Source organism: Podarcis cretensis (genome assembly GCF_951804945.1).
Source record: "Podarcis cretensis genome assembly, chromosome: 13".
In the NCBI taxonomy this organism is placed as follows: Eukaryota; Metazoa; Chordata; class Lepidosauria; order Squamata; family Lacertidae; genus Podarcis; species Podarcis cretensis.
Window position 1 is genome coordinate 51,161,634 of NC_137182.1, and position 19,172 is coordinate 51,180,805.

General features: G+C 48.0%; 2 protein-coding genes across 6 annotated transcripts in view; both read right to left on the bottom strand.

Annotated features, from left to right (window-relative positions):
* The window catches only part of IPO4 (importin 4), a 55,508-nt gene extending 54,897 nt beyond the window's left edge, over nt 1-611 (bottom strand). Inside the window, exons 1-2 of one of the 2 annotated variants that reach the window (XM_079951767.1) lie at nt 527-545; nt 188-260 (exon numbers count right to left, since the gene is read on the bottom strand). In XM_079951767.1, the coding sequence (XP_079807893.1) occupies nt 188-256 (69 nt within the window). In that variant the 5' untranslated portion in view covers nt 257-260; nt 527-545. Of the gene's footprint in view, nt 1-187 lie in introns of both variants that reach the window. The other variant, XM_079951768.1, reaches the window with a different exon arrangement.
* A 4,065-nt stretch (nt 612-4,676) lies between these two features.
* Nucleotides 4,677-19,093, bottom strand: TM9SF1 (transmembrane 9 superfamily member 1). 4 transcript variants are annotated; one of them, XM_079951895.1, is made up of 5 exons: nt 18,790-19,093; nt 13,433-13,795; nt 9,861-10,668; nt 6,728-7,001; nt 4,677-5,405 (listed from the first exon to the last, which is right to left on the bottom strand). In XM_079951895.1, the coding sequence occupies exons 1-5, from the start codon at nt 18,811-18,813 to the stop codon at nt 5,012-5,014; spliced, it is 1,863 nt and encodes a 620-aa protein (XP_079808021.1). In that variant the 5' UTR covers nt 18,814-19,093; the 3' UTR covers nt 4,677-5,011. The 4 variants fall into 4 exon arrangements, with proteins under 4 accessions (XP_079808021.1, XP_079808020.1, XP_079808022.1 ...); XM_079951894.1 differs by having other exon boundaries at nt 18,781-19,093; XM_079951896.1 differs by lacking the exon at nt 18,790-19,093 and adding an exon at nt 17,564-17,677.
* Between the last annotated feature and the right edge of the window lie 79 nt (nt 19,094-19,172).

Consider the following 19,172-nt stretch of genomic DNA (forward strand, 5'->3'; position numbering starts at 1 on the left):
ACTATAATAATACTTTTAATTTATTTTTTTATTTTTATTTTATTTTTATTTATTTTAATTTATTTTTAAAGACTTGGGTTGCTCCAGATGCCCGCCTGGATTTCACATATCCTGCTTCCCCTGAAATGCCTTGATCCTGATGCTTTTCCAAACCCAGCCGCCCCACACTTTTCCTGCCCCGCTCTACCTGTTGGATGACGGCATTGTCAGGCTGCAGCAAATCGGACAGTATCTTCTCCAGCTCCTCCGTTGCCATTGCGCTGGGAGGCGAAGGATACGTATATGGATAGATATATATATATATATATATATATATATATATATATATATATATATATATACACCCGAGGGAGGGAAAAAAAAAAAATCAAGTTATAGGGGGAAAGGAGCCCCACTGAAAAGTGGGGCAGGGAGACCCCTGGCTCGTATGGGGAGGGGAAGCCCCACTAGGGGTGAACAGAGGAGATATCAGCCCCCCCCACCCCCCAAAAAGAGAGAGAAATGGGGGGAGAAGGCTCAGCCCCACAGGCGAAGGGCGGCAGCTGCCAGGCGAAGCCCAAGTAGCTGTTGGTTACAGAACGCCCAGCACATGTGGAGCAGACAAGGCGGCCGCTTCCGGGGGACAGAGGGGCTCCGCCGCGCGTGCTTCCGGCGCCTCGGGCTCCCCCTGCTGCCCTGGGAGGACCTACTGGCCACCCTCTGTTCTGAATCTGGGGGTGGCTGGTTGTTTTTTTACGCGTGTTGTTTTAAACTATTTCTGTTTATGTGTTTTTTCTTCTTCTTTTTTTTTTGAAACTATTTTATAATTTTGTATTTTTGTGTATTTGTTCTTGTTTTTTCTCATGTTTGTTTTTTCTAAAACTTAATAAAAATATTTATAAAAAAAAAATAAACTATTTCTGTTTATGAAATATGCTCAGAGTTCAGACTGGATTTCATGCTCTTTATTCAGCTCATAGCAGTGAGGAATGGGAGTTCCCCCGAAATGTCTGCTTTATATACATTATTTAACACAATGGGCCACACGTGATTGGCTAATTCTGGGATTCTCCTGTAGGCCAATCAGATTGGGGTTGGGGTTGGGACTGGAGTTGGATTGGGTGGCGCCTGCAGACCAATCAGCCTGCTGCATTCTGGATCCTATTGTTCTAGGACCAATCAGACTGCTGCATTCTGGATCCTATTATAGTTGGTTTTTTTAAATGTTTTAAATAATAATTTTTATTTGACTTTACAGATATTAAATTATAACCATCCTAATTACGAATATTTAAGTGATATGGCGGGTAATGGTGGGAAGTAGGGGGAGGAGAGGTGGGAAAATATTGTTTAAAAAGGTGTTTGTTGTTGTTTAGTCATGTCCGACTCTTCGTGACCCCCTGGACCAGAGCACCCCAGTCACTCCTGTCTTCCACTGCCTCCCGCAATTTGGTCAAACTCATGTTCGTAGCTTCGAGAACACTGTCCCACCATCTCGTCCTCTGTTGTCCCCTTCTCCTTGCGCCCTCCATCTTTCCCAACATCAGGGTCTTTTCCAGGGAGTCTTCCCTTCTCATGAGGTGGCCAAAGTCTTGGAGCCTCAGCTTCAGGATCTGTCCTTCCAGTGAGCACTCAGGGCTGATTTTCTTCAGAATGGAGAGGTTTGACTCCAAGGTGGTTGTCACCAATGGAAGCGAAAGCTTTTAAAAGACTCAATATGAAGTCCAAATGGCCAAAATATTGGGACATTTTGGAACAGTTTTTTGAGAAACTAAAAAACAAAGTGCGAGACTGGCTTATTATCAGATAATGGAGGCTTATAAATTGGACAAGAAAATTGGATTCCAGGTGGAAAAATCAAAATTTGAAACAGAATTGTTAGAACCCAAAACTAAGATTTTGTCAAAGATGTATAACTTGCTGCTGAAATGGAACACCCAGGATGAAACGGTGAAGTCTGCTATGATTAAATGGGCACAGGATGTTGGACATAACATTATGTTTGCTGACTGGGAACAGTTATGGACCACCGGTTTGAAATTTACGGCATGTAATGCCTTAAGAGAGGATATAATGAAAATGATATATAGGTGGTACATAACCCCAGTCAAGCTCGCAAAAATTTATCACTTGCCCGATAACAAATGTTGGAAATGTAAAGAGACTGAAGGTACATTCTTTCACCTTTGGTGGACGTGCCCAAAAATTAAGGCTTTCTGGGAAATGATTTATAATAAACTGAAAAAGGTATTTAAATATACCTTCCTTAAGAAACCAGAGACCTTTCTTCTGGACATGGTCGGCCAATTGGTGTCAAAGAAAGATAGAACTTTTTTTATGTATGCAACAACAGCAGCAAGAATACTCATCGCGAAGTATTGGAAGACACAAGATTTACCCACTCTGGAAGAATGGCAGATGAAGGTGATAGACTACATGGGACTAGCAGAAATGACCGGCAGAATCCGAGACCAGGGAAAAGAGCCGGCGGAAGAAGACTGGAAGAAATTTAAAGACTATTTGCAGAGGCATTGCAAAATTAATGGACATTAGAGGGATGTTGGACAGAAATTAAGTGGTTACCAGCTGTAATGTAAAGGTTGAGCAATAAGTTATAATAAGTTATAAGAAGTTATAATAAGGATTTGCTGAGTTAAGAATTTGAATTGGAATACAAAAGGGGGAGGTGAGAGGAGGTCTGGGAAACAAGTTAATGGAAATAAAGTTAATGGAAATAAGTAATGGAAACTATATTTGTTTTAACTGTTTTTTAAATTTTGTATCTTTGTATTTTTGTTACTTTTTGTGTATTTTTCTTTTTTTTTTTCTTCTTCTTTGTATTAATTTGGAAACTCTAATAAATATTTATAAAAAAAACAAAACAGAATGGAGAGGTTTGATCTTCTTGCAGTCGATGGGACTCTCAAGAGTCTCCTCCAGCACCAGAATTCAAAAGCATCCATTCTTGGGCGATCAGCCTTCTTTATGGTCCAGCTCTCGCTGGGAGACTAGGGTTCCAATCCCGACTCAGCCATGAAGCTAACCGGGTAACCTTGGGGATACCGGGTAACCTTGGGGATCAGTCACTGCCTCTCAGCCTGGCCTACCTCACAGGGTTGTTGTGGGGATTAAAATGAGAACAGGGAGACCCATGTACACCACTTTGAGCTCCTTATAATGATAATATTTTTTTATTTATACCCCACCCATCTGGCTGTGTTTCCCCAGCCACTCTGGGCAGCTCCCAACAGGATATTAGAAAGACAATAAAACATCAAACATTAAAAACTTCCCTAAACAGGGCTACCTTCTAAAAGTCAGATAGCTGTTTATTTCCTTGACATCTGATGGGAGGGCGTTCCACAGGGCGGGCGCCACCACCGAAAAGGCCCTCTGCCTGGTTCCCTGTAACCTCACTTCTCGCAAGGAGAGAACCGCCAGAAGGCCCTCGGCGCTGGACCTCAGTGTTGGAGCTAAACAATGGAGGTGGAAACGCTCCTTGAAGGAAAAAGTGGGGTATAAATGAAAGAAATAAAGAGACAACCAGAGAGTCTTGCAGCCAGGTTTTTTGGTTTTTCTTTTTAATTAATAAAGTTTAATTTCAAGATCTGTAAAAAGAAACTGCTGGAACGAAACAAAAATCAAATTAAAAAAAAACAAAAAAAAACCCTAGCTTCGATCCTTGCTAAATATACATAACTCCTCATATATATAATTTCCATATATAATTATAGGCATTTTCTTGACTGTGGCAGAAGGCAAAGAGACAGCTTCTTCCCCCACCCAGACTATAATAGCCCCAGGCACCTTGGGAGTAACAAAGGAGGCAATGTAGGAGAGGGAGGGAGCAAAGGTATTGGCAATGCAGGGAGGCCTCTGATTGGGAGGGGAACTACCTTGTTCATGAGGTGGCGGCGGCTGCTGAAACAAATCCACTGAAGAGGCTGGATCCCCTTCTGAAGGGGTCAACCAGTGTTCCCCAAGCCGGAAGATGTTGGACTACAACTCCCATCATCCACGACCGTTGGCGAAGCTGGCAGGGGATGATGGGAATTGTAGTCCAACAACATAGGGGATTCCCAAACACTGGCGCAGCCTATCCCACAACGTGCAAATAGGGGGATCCTTAAAAAGCTGCAGGGAAAGGCCCGCCAAATACAAGACTTTTTCTCTGTCCCCCTCCAACATGGAGAGATCCATTTTAACCTAGCCCCCTCAGAAGGTCTCTGGTCAGCGGAAACCATTATCCAATCCTTAGCCCGCCAATTTTCTCCTGCATTAAGAATCCCATAGAGGGGGAAACCCCGAGGGACAAGGTGGTGCCGGTCGCTGGGGCCATTTCCATCTGCAGGGCCGGCCCTGCCGGTCCTCGTAGGGGCCAGTTTTTATTTGGAATACGATTGGCTGGGACCTGTCACCCGATTGCATAAAAGCTCCGAAGGAAGCGAATCGAGGCAGAACAATCTTCCCCGTTTCCCGGCTGGTCAGCCGCCAAGAGCCCGACTTCCCTTTGGAAGGGAAGGAGAGCGATTGGCTAACCGAGCTCGGCGTTGGTCAGCTGACCAGGCCGCCCAGCCAATAGGAAGAGAGCTCACCCGATTGGTCACATTTCAACCCGTTTAAAGGGAGTAACAAACCATAATACCCACCCCAAAGCGCACAAACTGCAGTTTCGACCAATTTTTTTTTATAAAAGAAAGAAAGAGGAAATTTGTTGCAGTGCCCACTAATTGGCCAGATTGACAGGTTCGCTGATGGGCTAGCAGCCCTGACCAACAGGAGAGGAGGGGTTATGGATCCTGTTTCCTGCTGCTTCCCGGCAATCAAGCAACCGCTACTGTGGTGAGCTGGAGAGCTCTCGGAAACCGATCCCAGCTAACGAGAGATGGATCATTTAAAAGCCCGGTTTCCCTGAGCTCGGGACGATCCCCCAGCCAACCGGGAGGCCCCGCCTTTGAGCGGCGCCTGTCCTAGCCAATGGGGAGGCAGAGCTTGGCGCCGGCCAACGAGAGCGCAGGGAGGGCGCGGGCGCTCAGTCCATCTTGAGGTTGACGTATATGTAGCGGATGAACTTGAGGGAGGCGAAGAAGGAGATGGTGCCCAGCATGAGGAAGAAGACGTAGCCGGTCAGGAGGGAGTAGCCGAAGAACTCCACCGTCTGCACCGCGCCCGACATGTTGGAGCGGCGAGAGTAGTAGAAGACGGAGTAGAGGAAGATGAAGAGGCCGGTGGAGCCTGCGCTGAGCACGGAGCGCCACCACCAGCGGTAGTCCTCGCCCGAGAGCTGGAAGTAGGTGAGGGCGATGGAAATACAGGCACCGACACTGAGAAGGATGGCGAAGACGAAGAAGAGGATCCCGTATAGGGTGTACTGCTCCCGGCCCCACACCGTGGCAAAGATGTAGTAGAGCTCCACAGAAATGGCGCTGCCAATGATAATAAAGATAATAATAAGCATATCTTTACCTCACCCGTCTGAGTTGAACCCCTAAATCTGGACACAATCGAGATGTAAAAGATTTGGGTAATAATAATAATAATAATAATAATAATAATAATAATAATAATTTATTTGTACCCCGCCCATCTGGCTGCGTTTCCCCAGCCACTCTGGGCAGCTTTCAACAGAACACTAAAATACAATAACCTACTAAACATTAAAAGCTTCCCTAAACAGGGCTGCCTTCAGATGTCTTCTAAAAGTCTGGTAGTTGTTGTTCTCTTTGACATCTGGTGGGAGGGCGTTCCACAGGGCAGGAGCCACCACCGAGAAGGCCCTCTGCCTGGTTCCCTGTAACTTGGCTTCTTGCAGCGAGGGAACCGCCAGAAGGCCCTCGGCGCTGGACCTCAGTGTCCGGGCAGAATGAAGAAAAGATACAGGAGGAAATTATTAGGAAGAGGACCCAACAAAGGGGAGGATGGAGGTTCAGGAGATTGCTTAGAATCTTGTTTTTACATGACTGCAAAATTTCAATCTGAAAAACCAAATAAATACACTCGTACCTTGGACCCCAAACGCCCTGGAACTCGGGGCGTTTTGGCTCCCAAACGCCGCAAACCCGGAAGTGACTGTTGCGGTTTGCGAACGTTCTTTTGGAACCCGAAGTCTGATGGGGCTTCCGCGGCTTCTGATTGGCTGCAGGAGCTTCTTAACCTGAGTTCTTAACCTGAGGTACTATTTCTGGGTTAGCAGAGTCTGTAACCTGAAGCGTATGTAACCCGAGGTACCACTGTATTTCTTTTCTGTTATGTATTATTTCTCATTTTTACTAAATTGTATAATGGAAAATCTAAATCTAAATCTAAATCTAAATAAAATACAGTGGTGCCCCGCAAGACGAACGCCTCGCAAGACGGAAAACCCGCTAGACGAAAGGGTTTTCCGTTTTGGAGGCGCTTTGCAAGACGAATTTCCCTATGGCCTTGCTTCACAAGACGAAAATGTCTTGCGAGTTCCTGCGGGGTTTTTTTCCTCCCCCCCCCCTTTTCCTAAGCCCTAAGCCGCTTATCAGCTGATCCGCTAAAAGCCGCTAAACCGCTAATAGCGCTAATCCGCTAAGCTGTCAATGGGCTTGCTTCGCAAGACGAAAAAACCGCTCTACGAAGAGCCTCACGGAACGGATTAATTTCGTCTTGCGAGGCACCACTGTAAATAAAATAAAATAAAATAAAGTGGGCAGCTCAGAGCCCAGGAGGGATAGAGAAGGACGGAGTCAGCTGGAGACCCAGGCTCTGCACTGACTCTCACCTGAAGGGGAGGAAGCCCCCAATCATCATATGAACCAGCGTGGACTTGTACCAAGGCTGGGGTGGGATTTCCCGGGCGATGTTCTTGGTGCGACAGGGGGCGTCAAAGGGCCCCGCCCGGTTCTTGCCGAAGATGCCGCCGATGACGGTGAGAGGGAAGCCCACCAGCAACCAGACCGTCAGCAGCAGCAGGATGGTGGTAGCCGGCAGCGCCTGCGTTGACCCGTTGGCCCAGTGCACCGAGTTGACGACGCTCCACGTCAGGAAGAAGGGAGCTGGGCAGAGGCAGGGAGAGAGAAAAACACATAGCAGCGTCAGCAACAAGTAGCGGGCTGTAGCAGTCTCAGGCAAATTGGACCCACTGCCCTCCCTCCCCGATGCTCCTTTGTGGCAGATTATGTTAGTACACGGGTACCTCGGGTTAAGAACTTAATTCGTTCCGGAGGTCCGTTCTTAACCTGAAACTGTTCTTAACCTGAAGCACCACTTTAGCTAACGGGGCCTCCTGCTGCTGCTGTGCCGCCGGAGCACGAGAGCCAGTGTGGTGTAGTGGTTAAGAGCGGTAGACTTGTAATCTGGGGAACCGGGTTCGCGTCTCCGCTCCTCCACCTGCAGCTGCTGGGTGACCTTGGGCCAGTCACGCTTCTCTGAAGTCTCTCAGCCCCACTCACCTCACAGAGTGTTTGTTGTGGGGGAGGAAGGGAAAGGAGAATGTTAGATGCTTTGAGACTCCTTCGGGTAGTGATAAAGCGGGATATCAAATCCAAACTCTTCTTCTTCTTCTTCTGTTCTCATCCTGAAGCAAAGTTCTTAACCCAAGGTACTATTTCTGGGTTAGCGGAGTCTGTAACCTGAAGCTTTTGTAACCTGAAGCGTAAGTAACCCGAGGTACCACTGTATTGTAATGGCTCATTCTCACATTGCATAAAGTTGCGGGTTGCTTTTAATTACAGTGGTACCTCGGGTTACATACGCTTCAGGTTACATACGCTTCAGGTTACAGACTCCGCTCACCCAGAAATAGTGCTTCAGGTTAAGAACTTTGCTTCAGGATGAGAACAGAAATCGTGTTCCGGCGGAGCGGCAGCAGCGGGAGGCCCCATTAGCTAAAGTGGTGCTTCAGGTTAAGAACAGTTTCAGGTTAAGAACGGACCTCCGGAACGAATTAAGTATTTAACCCAAGGTACCACTGTACTTAATTGATGTATGAGTATGGGAACTATTTAAATGTCTCCCCCTTCTCTGCTCTGCTCCTCTGCTGAAGAAGATGGATGTGAGAGTCGTCCTATTGTTTTGTTGTTTGCTTTATAAATAAAACCTCCGATGTTACCATTCCAACTGCAGTTGCTTCTGCTGCATTCTGCTGTAAAGGACTGAGTTTACTACCTGCAAACGGGCGTTTAATGCTCACAGATCTAACACGGCCCCTGAGAAACCAGCTCTCGTTTTTACAAAGAGCAGCAGGCTCCTAGTCCTCATGAGGTGCAAACGAATCGGAACACGCGGCAACAAGATTACTCAGCAGAGGAACTGAACTGAGTTCACAGGCCTCCCACCCACAAAAATCCACACCAGGTTACCCTCCCGGAAACTTTCTTCATTGCAGCAATGTAATGGGAGGGGAGACTTTGTTGCTGTACAACTGGGAATCAGACATCCTTGCTGATCTGCTTAAAAACACCAGAGATCCATCAATAGGTAGCGATATACCTTCTGCTCACCCCTGCCCTAGACCACCACTCTCAAAAGATACCATCAACCATGTCTCCGGAAAATTTTACACATCATCTGGGAAGACAGGCGAACTAATGCCAGTGTACTGTTGGAAGCAAAGATCACCAGGGTCGAAGCAGTGATTCTTCAACATCAACTTCGTTGGACTGGTCATGTTGTGCGATTGCCTGATTATCGTCTTCCAAAGCAACTACTCTATTTCCAACGTAAAAATGGAAAGTGTAATGCTGGTGGTCAACAAAAGAGGTTTAGAGACTCTCTCAAGGCAAATCTTTAAAAAGGCAGTACAAACACTGACAACTGGGAAACACTGGCCTGCGAGCGCTCCAGCTGGAGAACAGCCTTGACCAAAGGAGTCATGGGCTTTGAATACACTCGAACTCAGGATGCAAGGGAGAAATGTGTTAAGAGGAAGGCACGCTTGGCAAACCCTCGCTGTGATCAACTCCCGCCCGGAAACCTGTGTCCCCGCTGTGGAAGGACGTGTGGATCCAGAATTGGCCTCCACAGTTATTTACGGTCTCACTGTTAAGACCGTGTTTATGGAAGACTATCTTAGTCGGCTACAAGTGATCGCAAGAGAAGAAAAAAAGAAGACAGGAGTTGGGAACATAGAGGAGACTCATGAAGACTGCCACCAGCAGGGATCAGATTGTCCCAATCCTCTGGGCAAAGGAGAGGCAGCCGAAGTACTCTCTCATCCAAGGACAGGTTCCTCTCGCTCCCAAAGTTTGCCCCGATGCAAAGGGACTGAAAACACCGGCGGGCCTCTGGGAATGTAAAAAGGTGAAATGTTTTTGGGAAATGATATATAACGAGTTGAAAAAAATGTTGAAATATACATTCACAAAGAAACCAGAAGCATTTCTAATGGGAATGGTGGCAAGTGATATAAATAGAAAAGAATGTAAGCTTTTTTTATATGCAGTAACAGCAGCTAGAATACTATTAGCCCAGAAATGGAAGCAAGAAGAATTGCCAATGACTGAAGAATGGAGGATGAAGTTGATGGACAATGCAGAATCAGACAAATTAACAGGAAGGATTCGAAACCGGCGGGACCAGAAATTTACCGAAGACTGGAGTAAATTTACGAACTATATGAAAAGTATTTGTGATGATCAGACGACGTTTGTAGGTTTGCAAGAAGTTCTGTGAGGGGTATTGTTGGAAATATTGTAAAAATGGAAAAGGGGAGATGATAAGTTAAGAGAGGTAAAGACAGTATTAAAATTAAGTAATGCATAAAAAGAGGTGAAGACAGAAGATCATCGGAGGTGCTGATGGAAGTCCAAAAAAAAAAGGGATTTTGTAATAATTTTTGCGGTATGTTTTATAATTTGTATGTTAAAATTAATAAAAATGTATTCAAAAGAAAAGAAAACGCTGCTGGGCCTCACCAGAGAAAAGGCTGGTGGTGAGCAGAATGTTCCAGACCCAACGCTCGCCTCCAATCTGGCGGTAGAAGTTGCTGGATACATAGCCGGAAATGCAACAGGTGAGGGCATAGAGCAGGATGGCGGCCGAGTTGATGGCGCCATGCCGGTGGACGTTGAACATGCCCAAGAGAGCCATGACGATGATCCCCGTGCCCAGAGCTAGGAACTGGCTGCCCACCCCCAGCACGGCGCAGAGGAGGCTGCGGCAGGGCGGGAAGCGGAAGACGTCCGTGTGGATGATCTTCCAGCCGTTGTCGCCCTGGTCGAAGTCGTCGCCCGAGGACGAGGTGGAGGCCTCCTCGTCCAGGTTGTAGCGCGCCAGGTCGTTCTTGAGCACCCTCATGAGGATGACGACGACAAAGCCCACCAACAGGAAGACCAGGACCATGGAGTTGATGATGGAGAGCCAGTGGATCTCCAAGGTGCGGGGGAAGAAGCCGTCGTCGCCGCTGCGGCTGCCTCGCCGGTCGCCTCGCCGCTCCAGCGCCGTCTCGGACCAGCGGACGCTGTAGGTGTGGGCCACGGGGAGGACGCTGCGGACGTCGTCCAGGCTGGTGGGCTTGACGTTGCGGACGCTGACGTTGGCGTAGATGATGCGGTCGCCGTTCCACTCCAGGTGGAAGTCCAGGTGGGTCCAGAGGCCGATCTTGTGGGTGTGGGGCAGGAAACCGCTTTCCTCCATGTACCCCACAAAGCCACGGAGAGGCAGGTCGTCCACCACAAACTCAAAGTAGTACAACTCTTCAATGGCTTGCCGGAGACGCTCCACCTGCCAGGGAGGAAGGGAACCGTCAGGACAGAAGGGAAAGAAAGATTTGTAATGAACTGAAAAAGATGTTGAAATATACATTTGTTAAGAAACCGGAGGCTTTTCTTTTAGGAATTGTAGAAAATGAAATATGTAAAAAATATTGTAAACTTTTCCAATACGCAGTAACAGCGGCGAGAATACTCATGGCCCAAAAATGGAAACAGGAAGAATTACCGACGGTTGAAGAATGGAGATTGAAATTGATGGACTTTGCAGAACTGGATAAACTAACGGGGAAGATTTGATATTTGCGAGACCAGAAGTTCACCGAGGACTGGGGAAAATTTACAGATTATCTGAAAAGTATATGTGATGAACAGACAACGCTTGTAGGTTTTCAAGACGTTCTGTGAAAATATGAGGAATATTGTAAAAAAGGGAATAAGATTGGGGAGGTTATATTTCAAAGGCAATATTAAAATTAGAAAATGTGTGAATAAATAAACAAAACGGAAGATTGGCAGAGAAACTGGGGAAAGTAAAATTTAAAAAAGATTATGTGATAAATTTTGATATTGGTTATATAAATTTGTATTTGAAAATGAATAAAAAATATTATAAAAAAAGAAGGGAAAGAAACCAACACACCTCAAACGGTGCTTGAGTCGTAGAACTGTAGAAATGGAAGGGACCCCAAAGGTCATCCAAACCCCTGCAAGGCAGAAATCGTTCACCCAACGTGGGACTTGAACCCACGACGCTAAGGTTAAAAGAGACTCATGCTCTACTGACTGAGCTTGGTCTTACCGATTGCTTTCTTCCCCGAGATTTCAAAAGCCCGAGGAGGAGATGCAAGGAAACTGATCCAGGATGCATGGGATTCAGTATTTGCCTCTAATCTGAGAGTGCACAAATAAACTGTTTTATTTTTATTTCATTTATTGATTTTATATGCCGCCCTACGCCCAGGGGTCTCAGGGTGGTTCACAGAATAAAATCAAGATATAAAACCGCAAAGCACCTAATAAAAATAAAACAGCAACCCAATACCCCCCCCAAAAAAAAACCACATTTCAAAAAGGGATAGGATGTAAATCGGATCAACCAAAGGCCTGGTTAAAAAGGAATGTTTTTGCCTGGCGCCTCAAGGTGTATAATGAAGGCGCCAGGCGAACTTCCCTGGGGAGCGCATTCCACAGATGGGGAGCCACTGCCAAGAAGGCCCCGTTCTCATGTTGCCACCCTCCGGACCTCTCGAGGAGGAGGCACACGAAGGAGGGCCTCGGAAGTTGATCTCAGGGTCCAGGTAGGTTCATATGGAAAGAGGCAGTCCTTGAGGTATTGTGGTCCTGAGCCGTTTAAGGCTTTATAGATCAAAACCAGCACTTTGAATTGGGCCCGGAAACTAACTGGTAGCCCATGCAGTTGCACCAGGATCAGTGTAAGATGCTCAAATCGTCTTGCTCCGATGAGCAACCTGGCCGCTGAATTCTGCACTAGCTGAAGTTTCCAAACCTATGGAATTTGCTGCCCACGAGGTGTAGCGACAGCAACCAACTCGGACAGCTTTAAATGAGGATTAGACAAATTTGTGAAGGAGAAGGCTACCAACGTCTACTATCTCCAACGACAGAAGCAGGATGCCCTTGAATTTAGAGTGCGGTTGTGGGGGCTTCCCATAGGCATCTTGTTTGCCAGGCTAAAAACAGGATGCTGGCTGAACATTTCTGATGTTGTAACCCAACAACGTCCAGGTTAGATTCAGAGCCGGGAATAAGACACACACGAAATCCCAACAAAGGAACAGTGGCAAGAGAAATTGATGAACTATGCAGACTTGGCTAAATTGACGTACAAACTGAGAGATAAGGACAACTGTGACTTTAAAGAAGAATGGGAACTTTTTACAAAGTACTTAAAAAGACAACAAAATGAATTGGACTCCTTGGCAGGTTTTGAATAAGCATACACAAATTTAGTGTTTAGTAACATGGTAGATAGATAATATAAGGATTGAAATAATTTTATAATATGCAGAGGGTGACATGTGCTGAGAAATCACATAGAGGAGCTGAAGGAAATCTTGGGGAGGGGGGTTGATGGGGAATGGGAAAAAAGGAAAGGGAAATAATGAATATGATATGTTTTGATATACTGCTACGTGGAAATTGTTAATAAAAAAAAATAAGACACACCCACCCACCCCAATATCCTGGAGCTCAAGCTGACCAGAAGAGGAACATGTGTTGAGATACCAGACTCTGAAAATGGTAACAGGAATTAGCTGTCAAACATGAAAGCCAAATTAGGGGGGATGATAATAATAATAATAATAATAATAATAATAATAATAATAATAATAATAATAATTTATTATTTGTACCCCGCCCATCTGGCTGGGTTTCCCCAGCCACTCTGGGCAGCTTCCACAGAGACCAAAAATACACTAAAATGTCACACATTAAAAACTTCCCTGAACAGGGCTGCCTTCAGATGTCTTCTGAATGTCAGGTAGTTGTTTATCTCTTTGACATCTGATGGGAGGGCGTTCCACAGGGCGGGTGCCACCACCGAGAAGGCCCTCTGCCTGGTTCCCTGTAGCTTTGCTTCTTGCAATGAGGGAACCGCCAGAAGGCCCTCGGCGCTGGACCTCAGCGTCCGGGAAGAACAATGGGGATGGAGATGCTCCTTCAGTTATGTCCCGCAAAACCAGGAACCCAGGCGGTAAACACCAGCTCCATGAAACAGACCTTGGAATCCAAGCTTTTCTGGCTGGGCTTACCTGTTCAGGTGTGAGCTTCATTTCACAGAGGACCTTCTTGTCAACATTCTCCCGGAAGCGGATCTCGTACATCGACTCGGCCATGCGGTCTCCATCCAGCACCTCCCCCAAGGTAAGGCTTTTGTGGCGGATATTCTCCGGGGAGCACACGGGGAGCTGGTAATAATGATAGGTCTCCTGGGGGTTGTGGTAAGGCCCCACTTTGTTGACGTAAAGCATCACTGGGTCCCCCCGCTGGTAGTGGGTCTCTGAAGAGGCCGTGGATAAGAGGGAAAGGAGGAAGAAGAGGAGGAGGACAAGAAACGGGGGGCGGGCCATCATGGGGTGGTAACAGGAGAAAGGGGGGTGGGAACTGGGCTGGGGCTTTGGAAGGAAGAACAGAAAAGCATTATTCAGCGAGGCACGATTTCTCTGGAATCACATTATATTTATAGTTTTGGGGACACCATCTCGGCCGATGCCAACTTAAGGTCTTAGTATTGGGTCACATTCACCCCACAAATTATGAGATCACTATATTACAGCTGCAAACATGGCTTCCCTCAAAGAATTTTGGGAGCTGTAGTTTGGTACCGGTGCCGAGAGTTGTGAGGAAGTCCCTGTTCCTCACTGAGTTACGGTTGTCAGAATTCCATGAGGAGACAGATTGATTGTGAGAGGAATAGGGTTCTCCTAACACCCTCAATTAGAGATGCGGGTGGCACTGTGGGTTAAACCACAGAGCCTAGGACTTACTGATCAGAAGGTCGGCGGTTCGAACCCCCACAACAGGGTGAGCTCCCGTTGTTCGGTCCCTGCTCCTGCCAACCTAGCAGTTCGAAAGCATGTCAAAGCGCAAGTAGATAAGTAGGTACTGCTCCGGCAGGAAGGTAAACGGCGTTTCTGTGCGCTGCTCTGGTTCGCCAGAAGCGGCTTAGTCATGCTGGCCACATGACCCGGAAGCTGTACGCCGGCTCCCTCGGCCAGTAAAGCGAGATGAGCGCAGCAACCCCAGAGTCGGCCACAACTGGGCCTAATGGTCAGAGGTCCCTTTACCTTTAACACCCTCAATGAACTACAGCTCCCAGAATTCTTTGGGGGGGGGGAGCCATGACTATTTAAAGTGGTATCATGATGCTTTTCAAACACATGCTATCAAGTGTGGGCTTGGTGGCTTCCTCAGCGCCTGTAGAGTTTGGCATCGCTATGCCAGACTTAAGAGCTTCCATTCTTTACTATGGGAGCTCCCAGAAACCAACCGTTTTGAGGACACCATTCTGTTGACGTCAAAGCACCTGAGAAACACCCCATCGATCCCTAGAGCCCATTGCTGGGTCTTGCCTTCCCCCAAACTCCAACAAACAACAACCCCATAAACCTATCAGCATGGGCCACCTTTCCAACTCATGACAACCTGGGCATTTTTTGTGCCCTCGTAGTACCACCACCTGTGGCTTTGGGGGAGAGGGTGAATGAAGGCCCCGCCAGGAATCAGCTTTCAGGAAACCGCATGTTGGAAGATTCAGGACAGATAAACTGTCCTTCACACAGTACATAGTCAAACTACCGGACTCGCTCCCCCAGGAGGCAGCGATGGCCCCCACATGCAGGGCTCTAAAAGAGGATTAGGCAATTCCATGGAGGAGAGGGCTATTGATGGCTACTAGCTGAAGAATTGATGCTTTTGAATTCTGGTGCTGGAGGAGACTCTTCAGAGCCCCATGGACTGCAAGAAGATCAAACCTATCCATTCTGAAGGAAATCAGCCCTGAGTGCTCACTGGAAGGACAGATCCTGAAGCTGAGGCTCCAAGACTTTGGCCACCTCATGAGAAGAGAAGACTCCCTGGAAAAAAACCCTGATGTTGGGGAAGATGGAGGGCACAAGGAGAAGGGGACGACGGAGGACGAGATGGTGGGACAGTGTTCTCAAAGCTACCAGCATGAGTCTGACCAAACTGCGGGAGGCAGTGGAAGACAGGAGGGCCTGGCGTGCTCTGGTCCATGGGGTCACGAAGAGTCGGACACGACTAAACGACTAAACAACAACAAGAAGCCAGGATGGCTATGCTCTGCATCCACAGCTGGAGACAGCAACACTTCCAAACACCAGTTGTGCTGGAAACTACGTGAGCCTCTCTCCCCTGCTCTGATCCTGCTCCCTGCTTTCCCCAAAGTGAACAGGATACTGGGATCAGGATGCTGGGCCATCGGCCTGATCCAGCAGGCGACTCTTAATGCTCCTTATCAAACGATGCTCGTTAGCAGCCAGGAGATTCTTAATGCTCCTTATCAGCCAGGAGATGCAGTTCTGACCTGGGGTGGGGGGGTGAGAGGGAGAGGCTCAAGCCGCAAGTATTTGTTCGTTCATTCATCCACACACAAGTGCCATATTGGGTCATGGCAATCTGAGACCCTTCCTTAAGCGGCCGTCCCTTTAGGTCCACTGTTTGGGGGATGTCCACTCTGAATGCCCCACTGCAGGGTGAGTGGGGGGGCTGTACTCCATGGTCATAGAACCATAGAATTGCTGAGTGGGAAGGGACCCAAGGGTCATCTAGTCCAACCCCCTTCAATGCAGGAATCTTTTTGCCCAGCATGGGAGTCAAACCCCTGACCCTCAAGTTAAGAGTCTCATGCAATGACGGCAGCAAGAATATTACTGGCACAAAAATGGAAGCAAGAAGCATTACCGACAAAAGAAGATCGGAGGATGAAATTGATGGACTATGCAGAATTAGACAAACTAACAGGAAGAATTCGAAACCGGCGGGACCCGAGATTCACAGAAGACTGGTGTAAATTTACGGACTATTTGAAAAGTAATTGTGATGATCAGATTACGTTTGTAGGTCTGCAGGAAGTGTTGCGAGGTGAATAATTCGAATGACTGCATAAATGGATAAAGAGGAGGATGTTAGTTAAGATAATTCAAGGCAATATGAATTTAAGAAATGATAAAAACGGGGGATCATCAGAGGTGACGATGGAAGTCCAAAAAGATTGTATAAGATGCGAAGTTTTGGGGCATGCATGGCAATTAATATGTTTAAAAATTAATAAAAATTATTATATATATATAAAAGAGTCTCATTACGTTGGTCTATCTTATGGGGGGGGCGGTTCTTTTGCAGGTGCAGCAATGGCATTCTAGCAAGACCCTCCTGCACCCACCCTGGAAGCCTAACCTGGGTGCTTCGGGGCCTCCCACCACCTTAAGCAGAGGAGCTGCCCCTCTGCCGCCCCCCAAAATACCCCAAATGCCCCCCAAAGCCCCCGCAGCACAGCCTCCCCCTCCTCACCTGACCTCACCTCTCTCTCTCTCTCTAGGGCTGCCCTTGGCGCCGCCTGAGGGTCTTGCACCTCCTTCTGCCCGGGGGCGGGGGGAGAGGAAGCGGGGGTCTCCAGGCGCCGAGGGGGAGGGGGAGCGCGCCTCTCAGCCCCAGGGGCTTCCCATGCCCGCGCCTGGCCCCACTGCTCCCTTCAGCCCCGCTCCCAGCCCGCTCTCTTCCCAACGCCGCTCTTCCCCGGCTCGCTGCCAACGAGGAGGCGCGGCGGCTAAGGGCTGTGGCGGATCCTTCGAGGGGCCGGCGGCTCGCGACGCCTCGGGGTCCTTCAGGCGATCTCCGAGGGCAGGCCCGGCCACGTCCGTCGGCTGCTTCCGCCCTCAGCAAGAGCGCGGGGGGCCTGGCTGCCCGCACGGTGACGTAATTCCGAGTTAGAGGGACACGGCGGCGGGAAGCGTAGACTCCATAGAGACGGGGAGAAAACAAACACACACACACCCTCGTGCGCATGCGCGCAGGAGGTTCTTCCGCTCTAGCCCCGCCCACCTGTTAAAGGGGCAGGCGCGAGCGGGAGATCGGCGGAGGGAAACTTAAGCCGGGAAAGGCTCCATTTCCCAGAAGGCAAAACTGAGGCAGGAAATAAAGGCGGCGGGGGCGGGATGCCGGCTCTCCTTAGTTCCCCCCAAGTGGAGTGCAAAGCGCTGGGAAAGGGCGGGGTGACTCTGATCATGCTAAGAGTGCATTTTCATTGCGTGGCTGGATGTTTGCCTGCTTTGCAGCAGGCAGAAATCCAACAGGGGGAGCTACTTCCGCCGCCACCAGCCGCAGCTAGGGAAAAAAGAGTATGGCAATAAATTCAGGGCTACCCTTTATCCTTAGCAGCAGAGGCACCTCACAGCATTTCTGCCCAGGGCTGTTCTTGTTTCCAAAGCTTCACAGGCCTGTGCGTTCAGGAGAAAGTGAGAATTCAAGTATTATTACCTAAAAAGAGAAAGAGAGAATTATTAAGACTTCATGCTGCAGTAAGGAACCGGGACACTTTTGACACCTAGGTGTATATTTCTGGATCCACCTTATTTTTGTAATTGCAAAGTGTTGGGAACCGGTTTAGGTGCAGCAATTAAAAGCAAAACAAAATGCTAGCCTGTTTGCAAAGCTAAGCAAGGTCCGGTATGGTTTCAAATAGGATGGGGGGCACGTCATGAGTGTGTCGGAATAGAGGACCCTCAGGATTCTTTCCAGCTCTGCAATTCCCTCATTCTATTGTATTTTAATGTTGCAAATCACCCTGGGAACCTAAGGTGAAAGGTGAATAATTAACATAATACAATACAACAGTATCATTTTATAACTTGCAGCCTATGGACACTCAGCGACTGAAAAGGAAATGCCTATAAATCTCATTGACAAGCCGGTGTTAGGCGATGGAGACTGAGGCCCCAGGAGGAACACTCTGTGAACATTTAGGTTACTTTGAGGTCAGGGTGCATGAGGTTGGTTTGCAAATCCCACAGACCTGTCGCTCTTCCCTTTCCAAAATCAAGCTTCAAAAATACATGTCCATACAAGCTGAATGGAGCCCATCAGCTCTGATGATAAAGATTATGGTATCGTATTGTATCACATAGCATCCCTGAAAACATTGTGTGTTTTCCATTTGCTGGAGCTATGAGGAAACTGGGCAGCGGAGTCTGAGATCCCATCTGCGCTGCACATTATTATAGAACAAATTGGGGTTATTCTTTTGCAACCCAACTCTGCATCGAGAGCTTTCAGTGACCCCTAAGTCCGTAAGCTGGTCAAGGGGGAAATGTGTGGAGGTAGGAACCAGTAGAAGGAAAGCAAGGGAGATCTTTATTTGTTGCATCACAGCCCCCCTTCCCCCCTTGCAAGGACCCAGAACAAAGGTGTGTAACAGCTTTTAAAGACTAGAAGTTGCCCAACCCCTTAGCCAAAGACCACCCAAAAGCATCATGCAAGCCTCACAGAAAGAGGCGGTTTGCAACAGAAATCTGAGTGCATGGCTTGTCTCCTGTCTGTCAAGATACCTGAGTAAAAGGAATGGGGTGTGTGTCGCAAGTACCTGACATACCACAAAATGGACAGAGGGCTGCATTGAATTTGGTGACCCATGACCTTATGCGGACCTTGGTTCAAGCAGCTGCGTCTGAATATCTCCCCTTTAATCCTGGCTAACCCCCATGTATATGTCCTCAACTCCTTTCCTGAGCCCAATTTGGGAAGTTCCATTCAACGCATGTTTGCGGCTGAAGGCCCTGCAGTGCTGCGAGATTACTTTTCGGCAACTGCGTTTTTGTCTGAGGCGAGGACCTGGAATCCTGACGCAGCCCGTGGGTGGGGCAGCTCCCGCACCCTTTGTCTCGAGACAAACCCCCATTGCCAGCCAAGGAACCAGAACCCCTCCGACCAATGGGCACGAGCGGAATGTTGAGACGTGGCTATGACATCATCGGA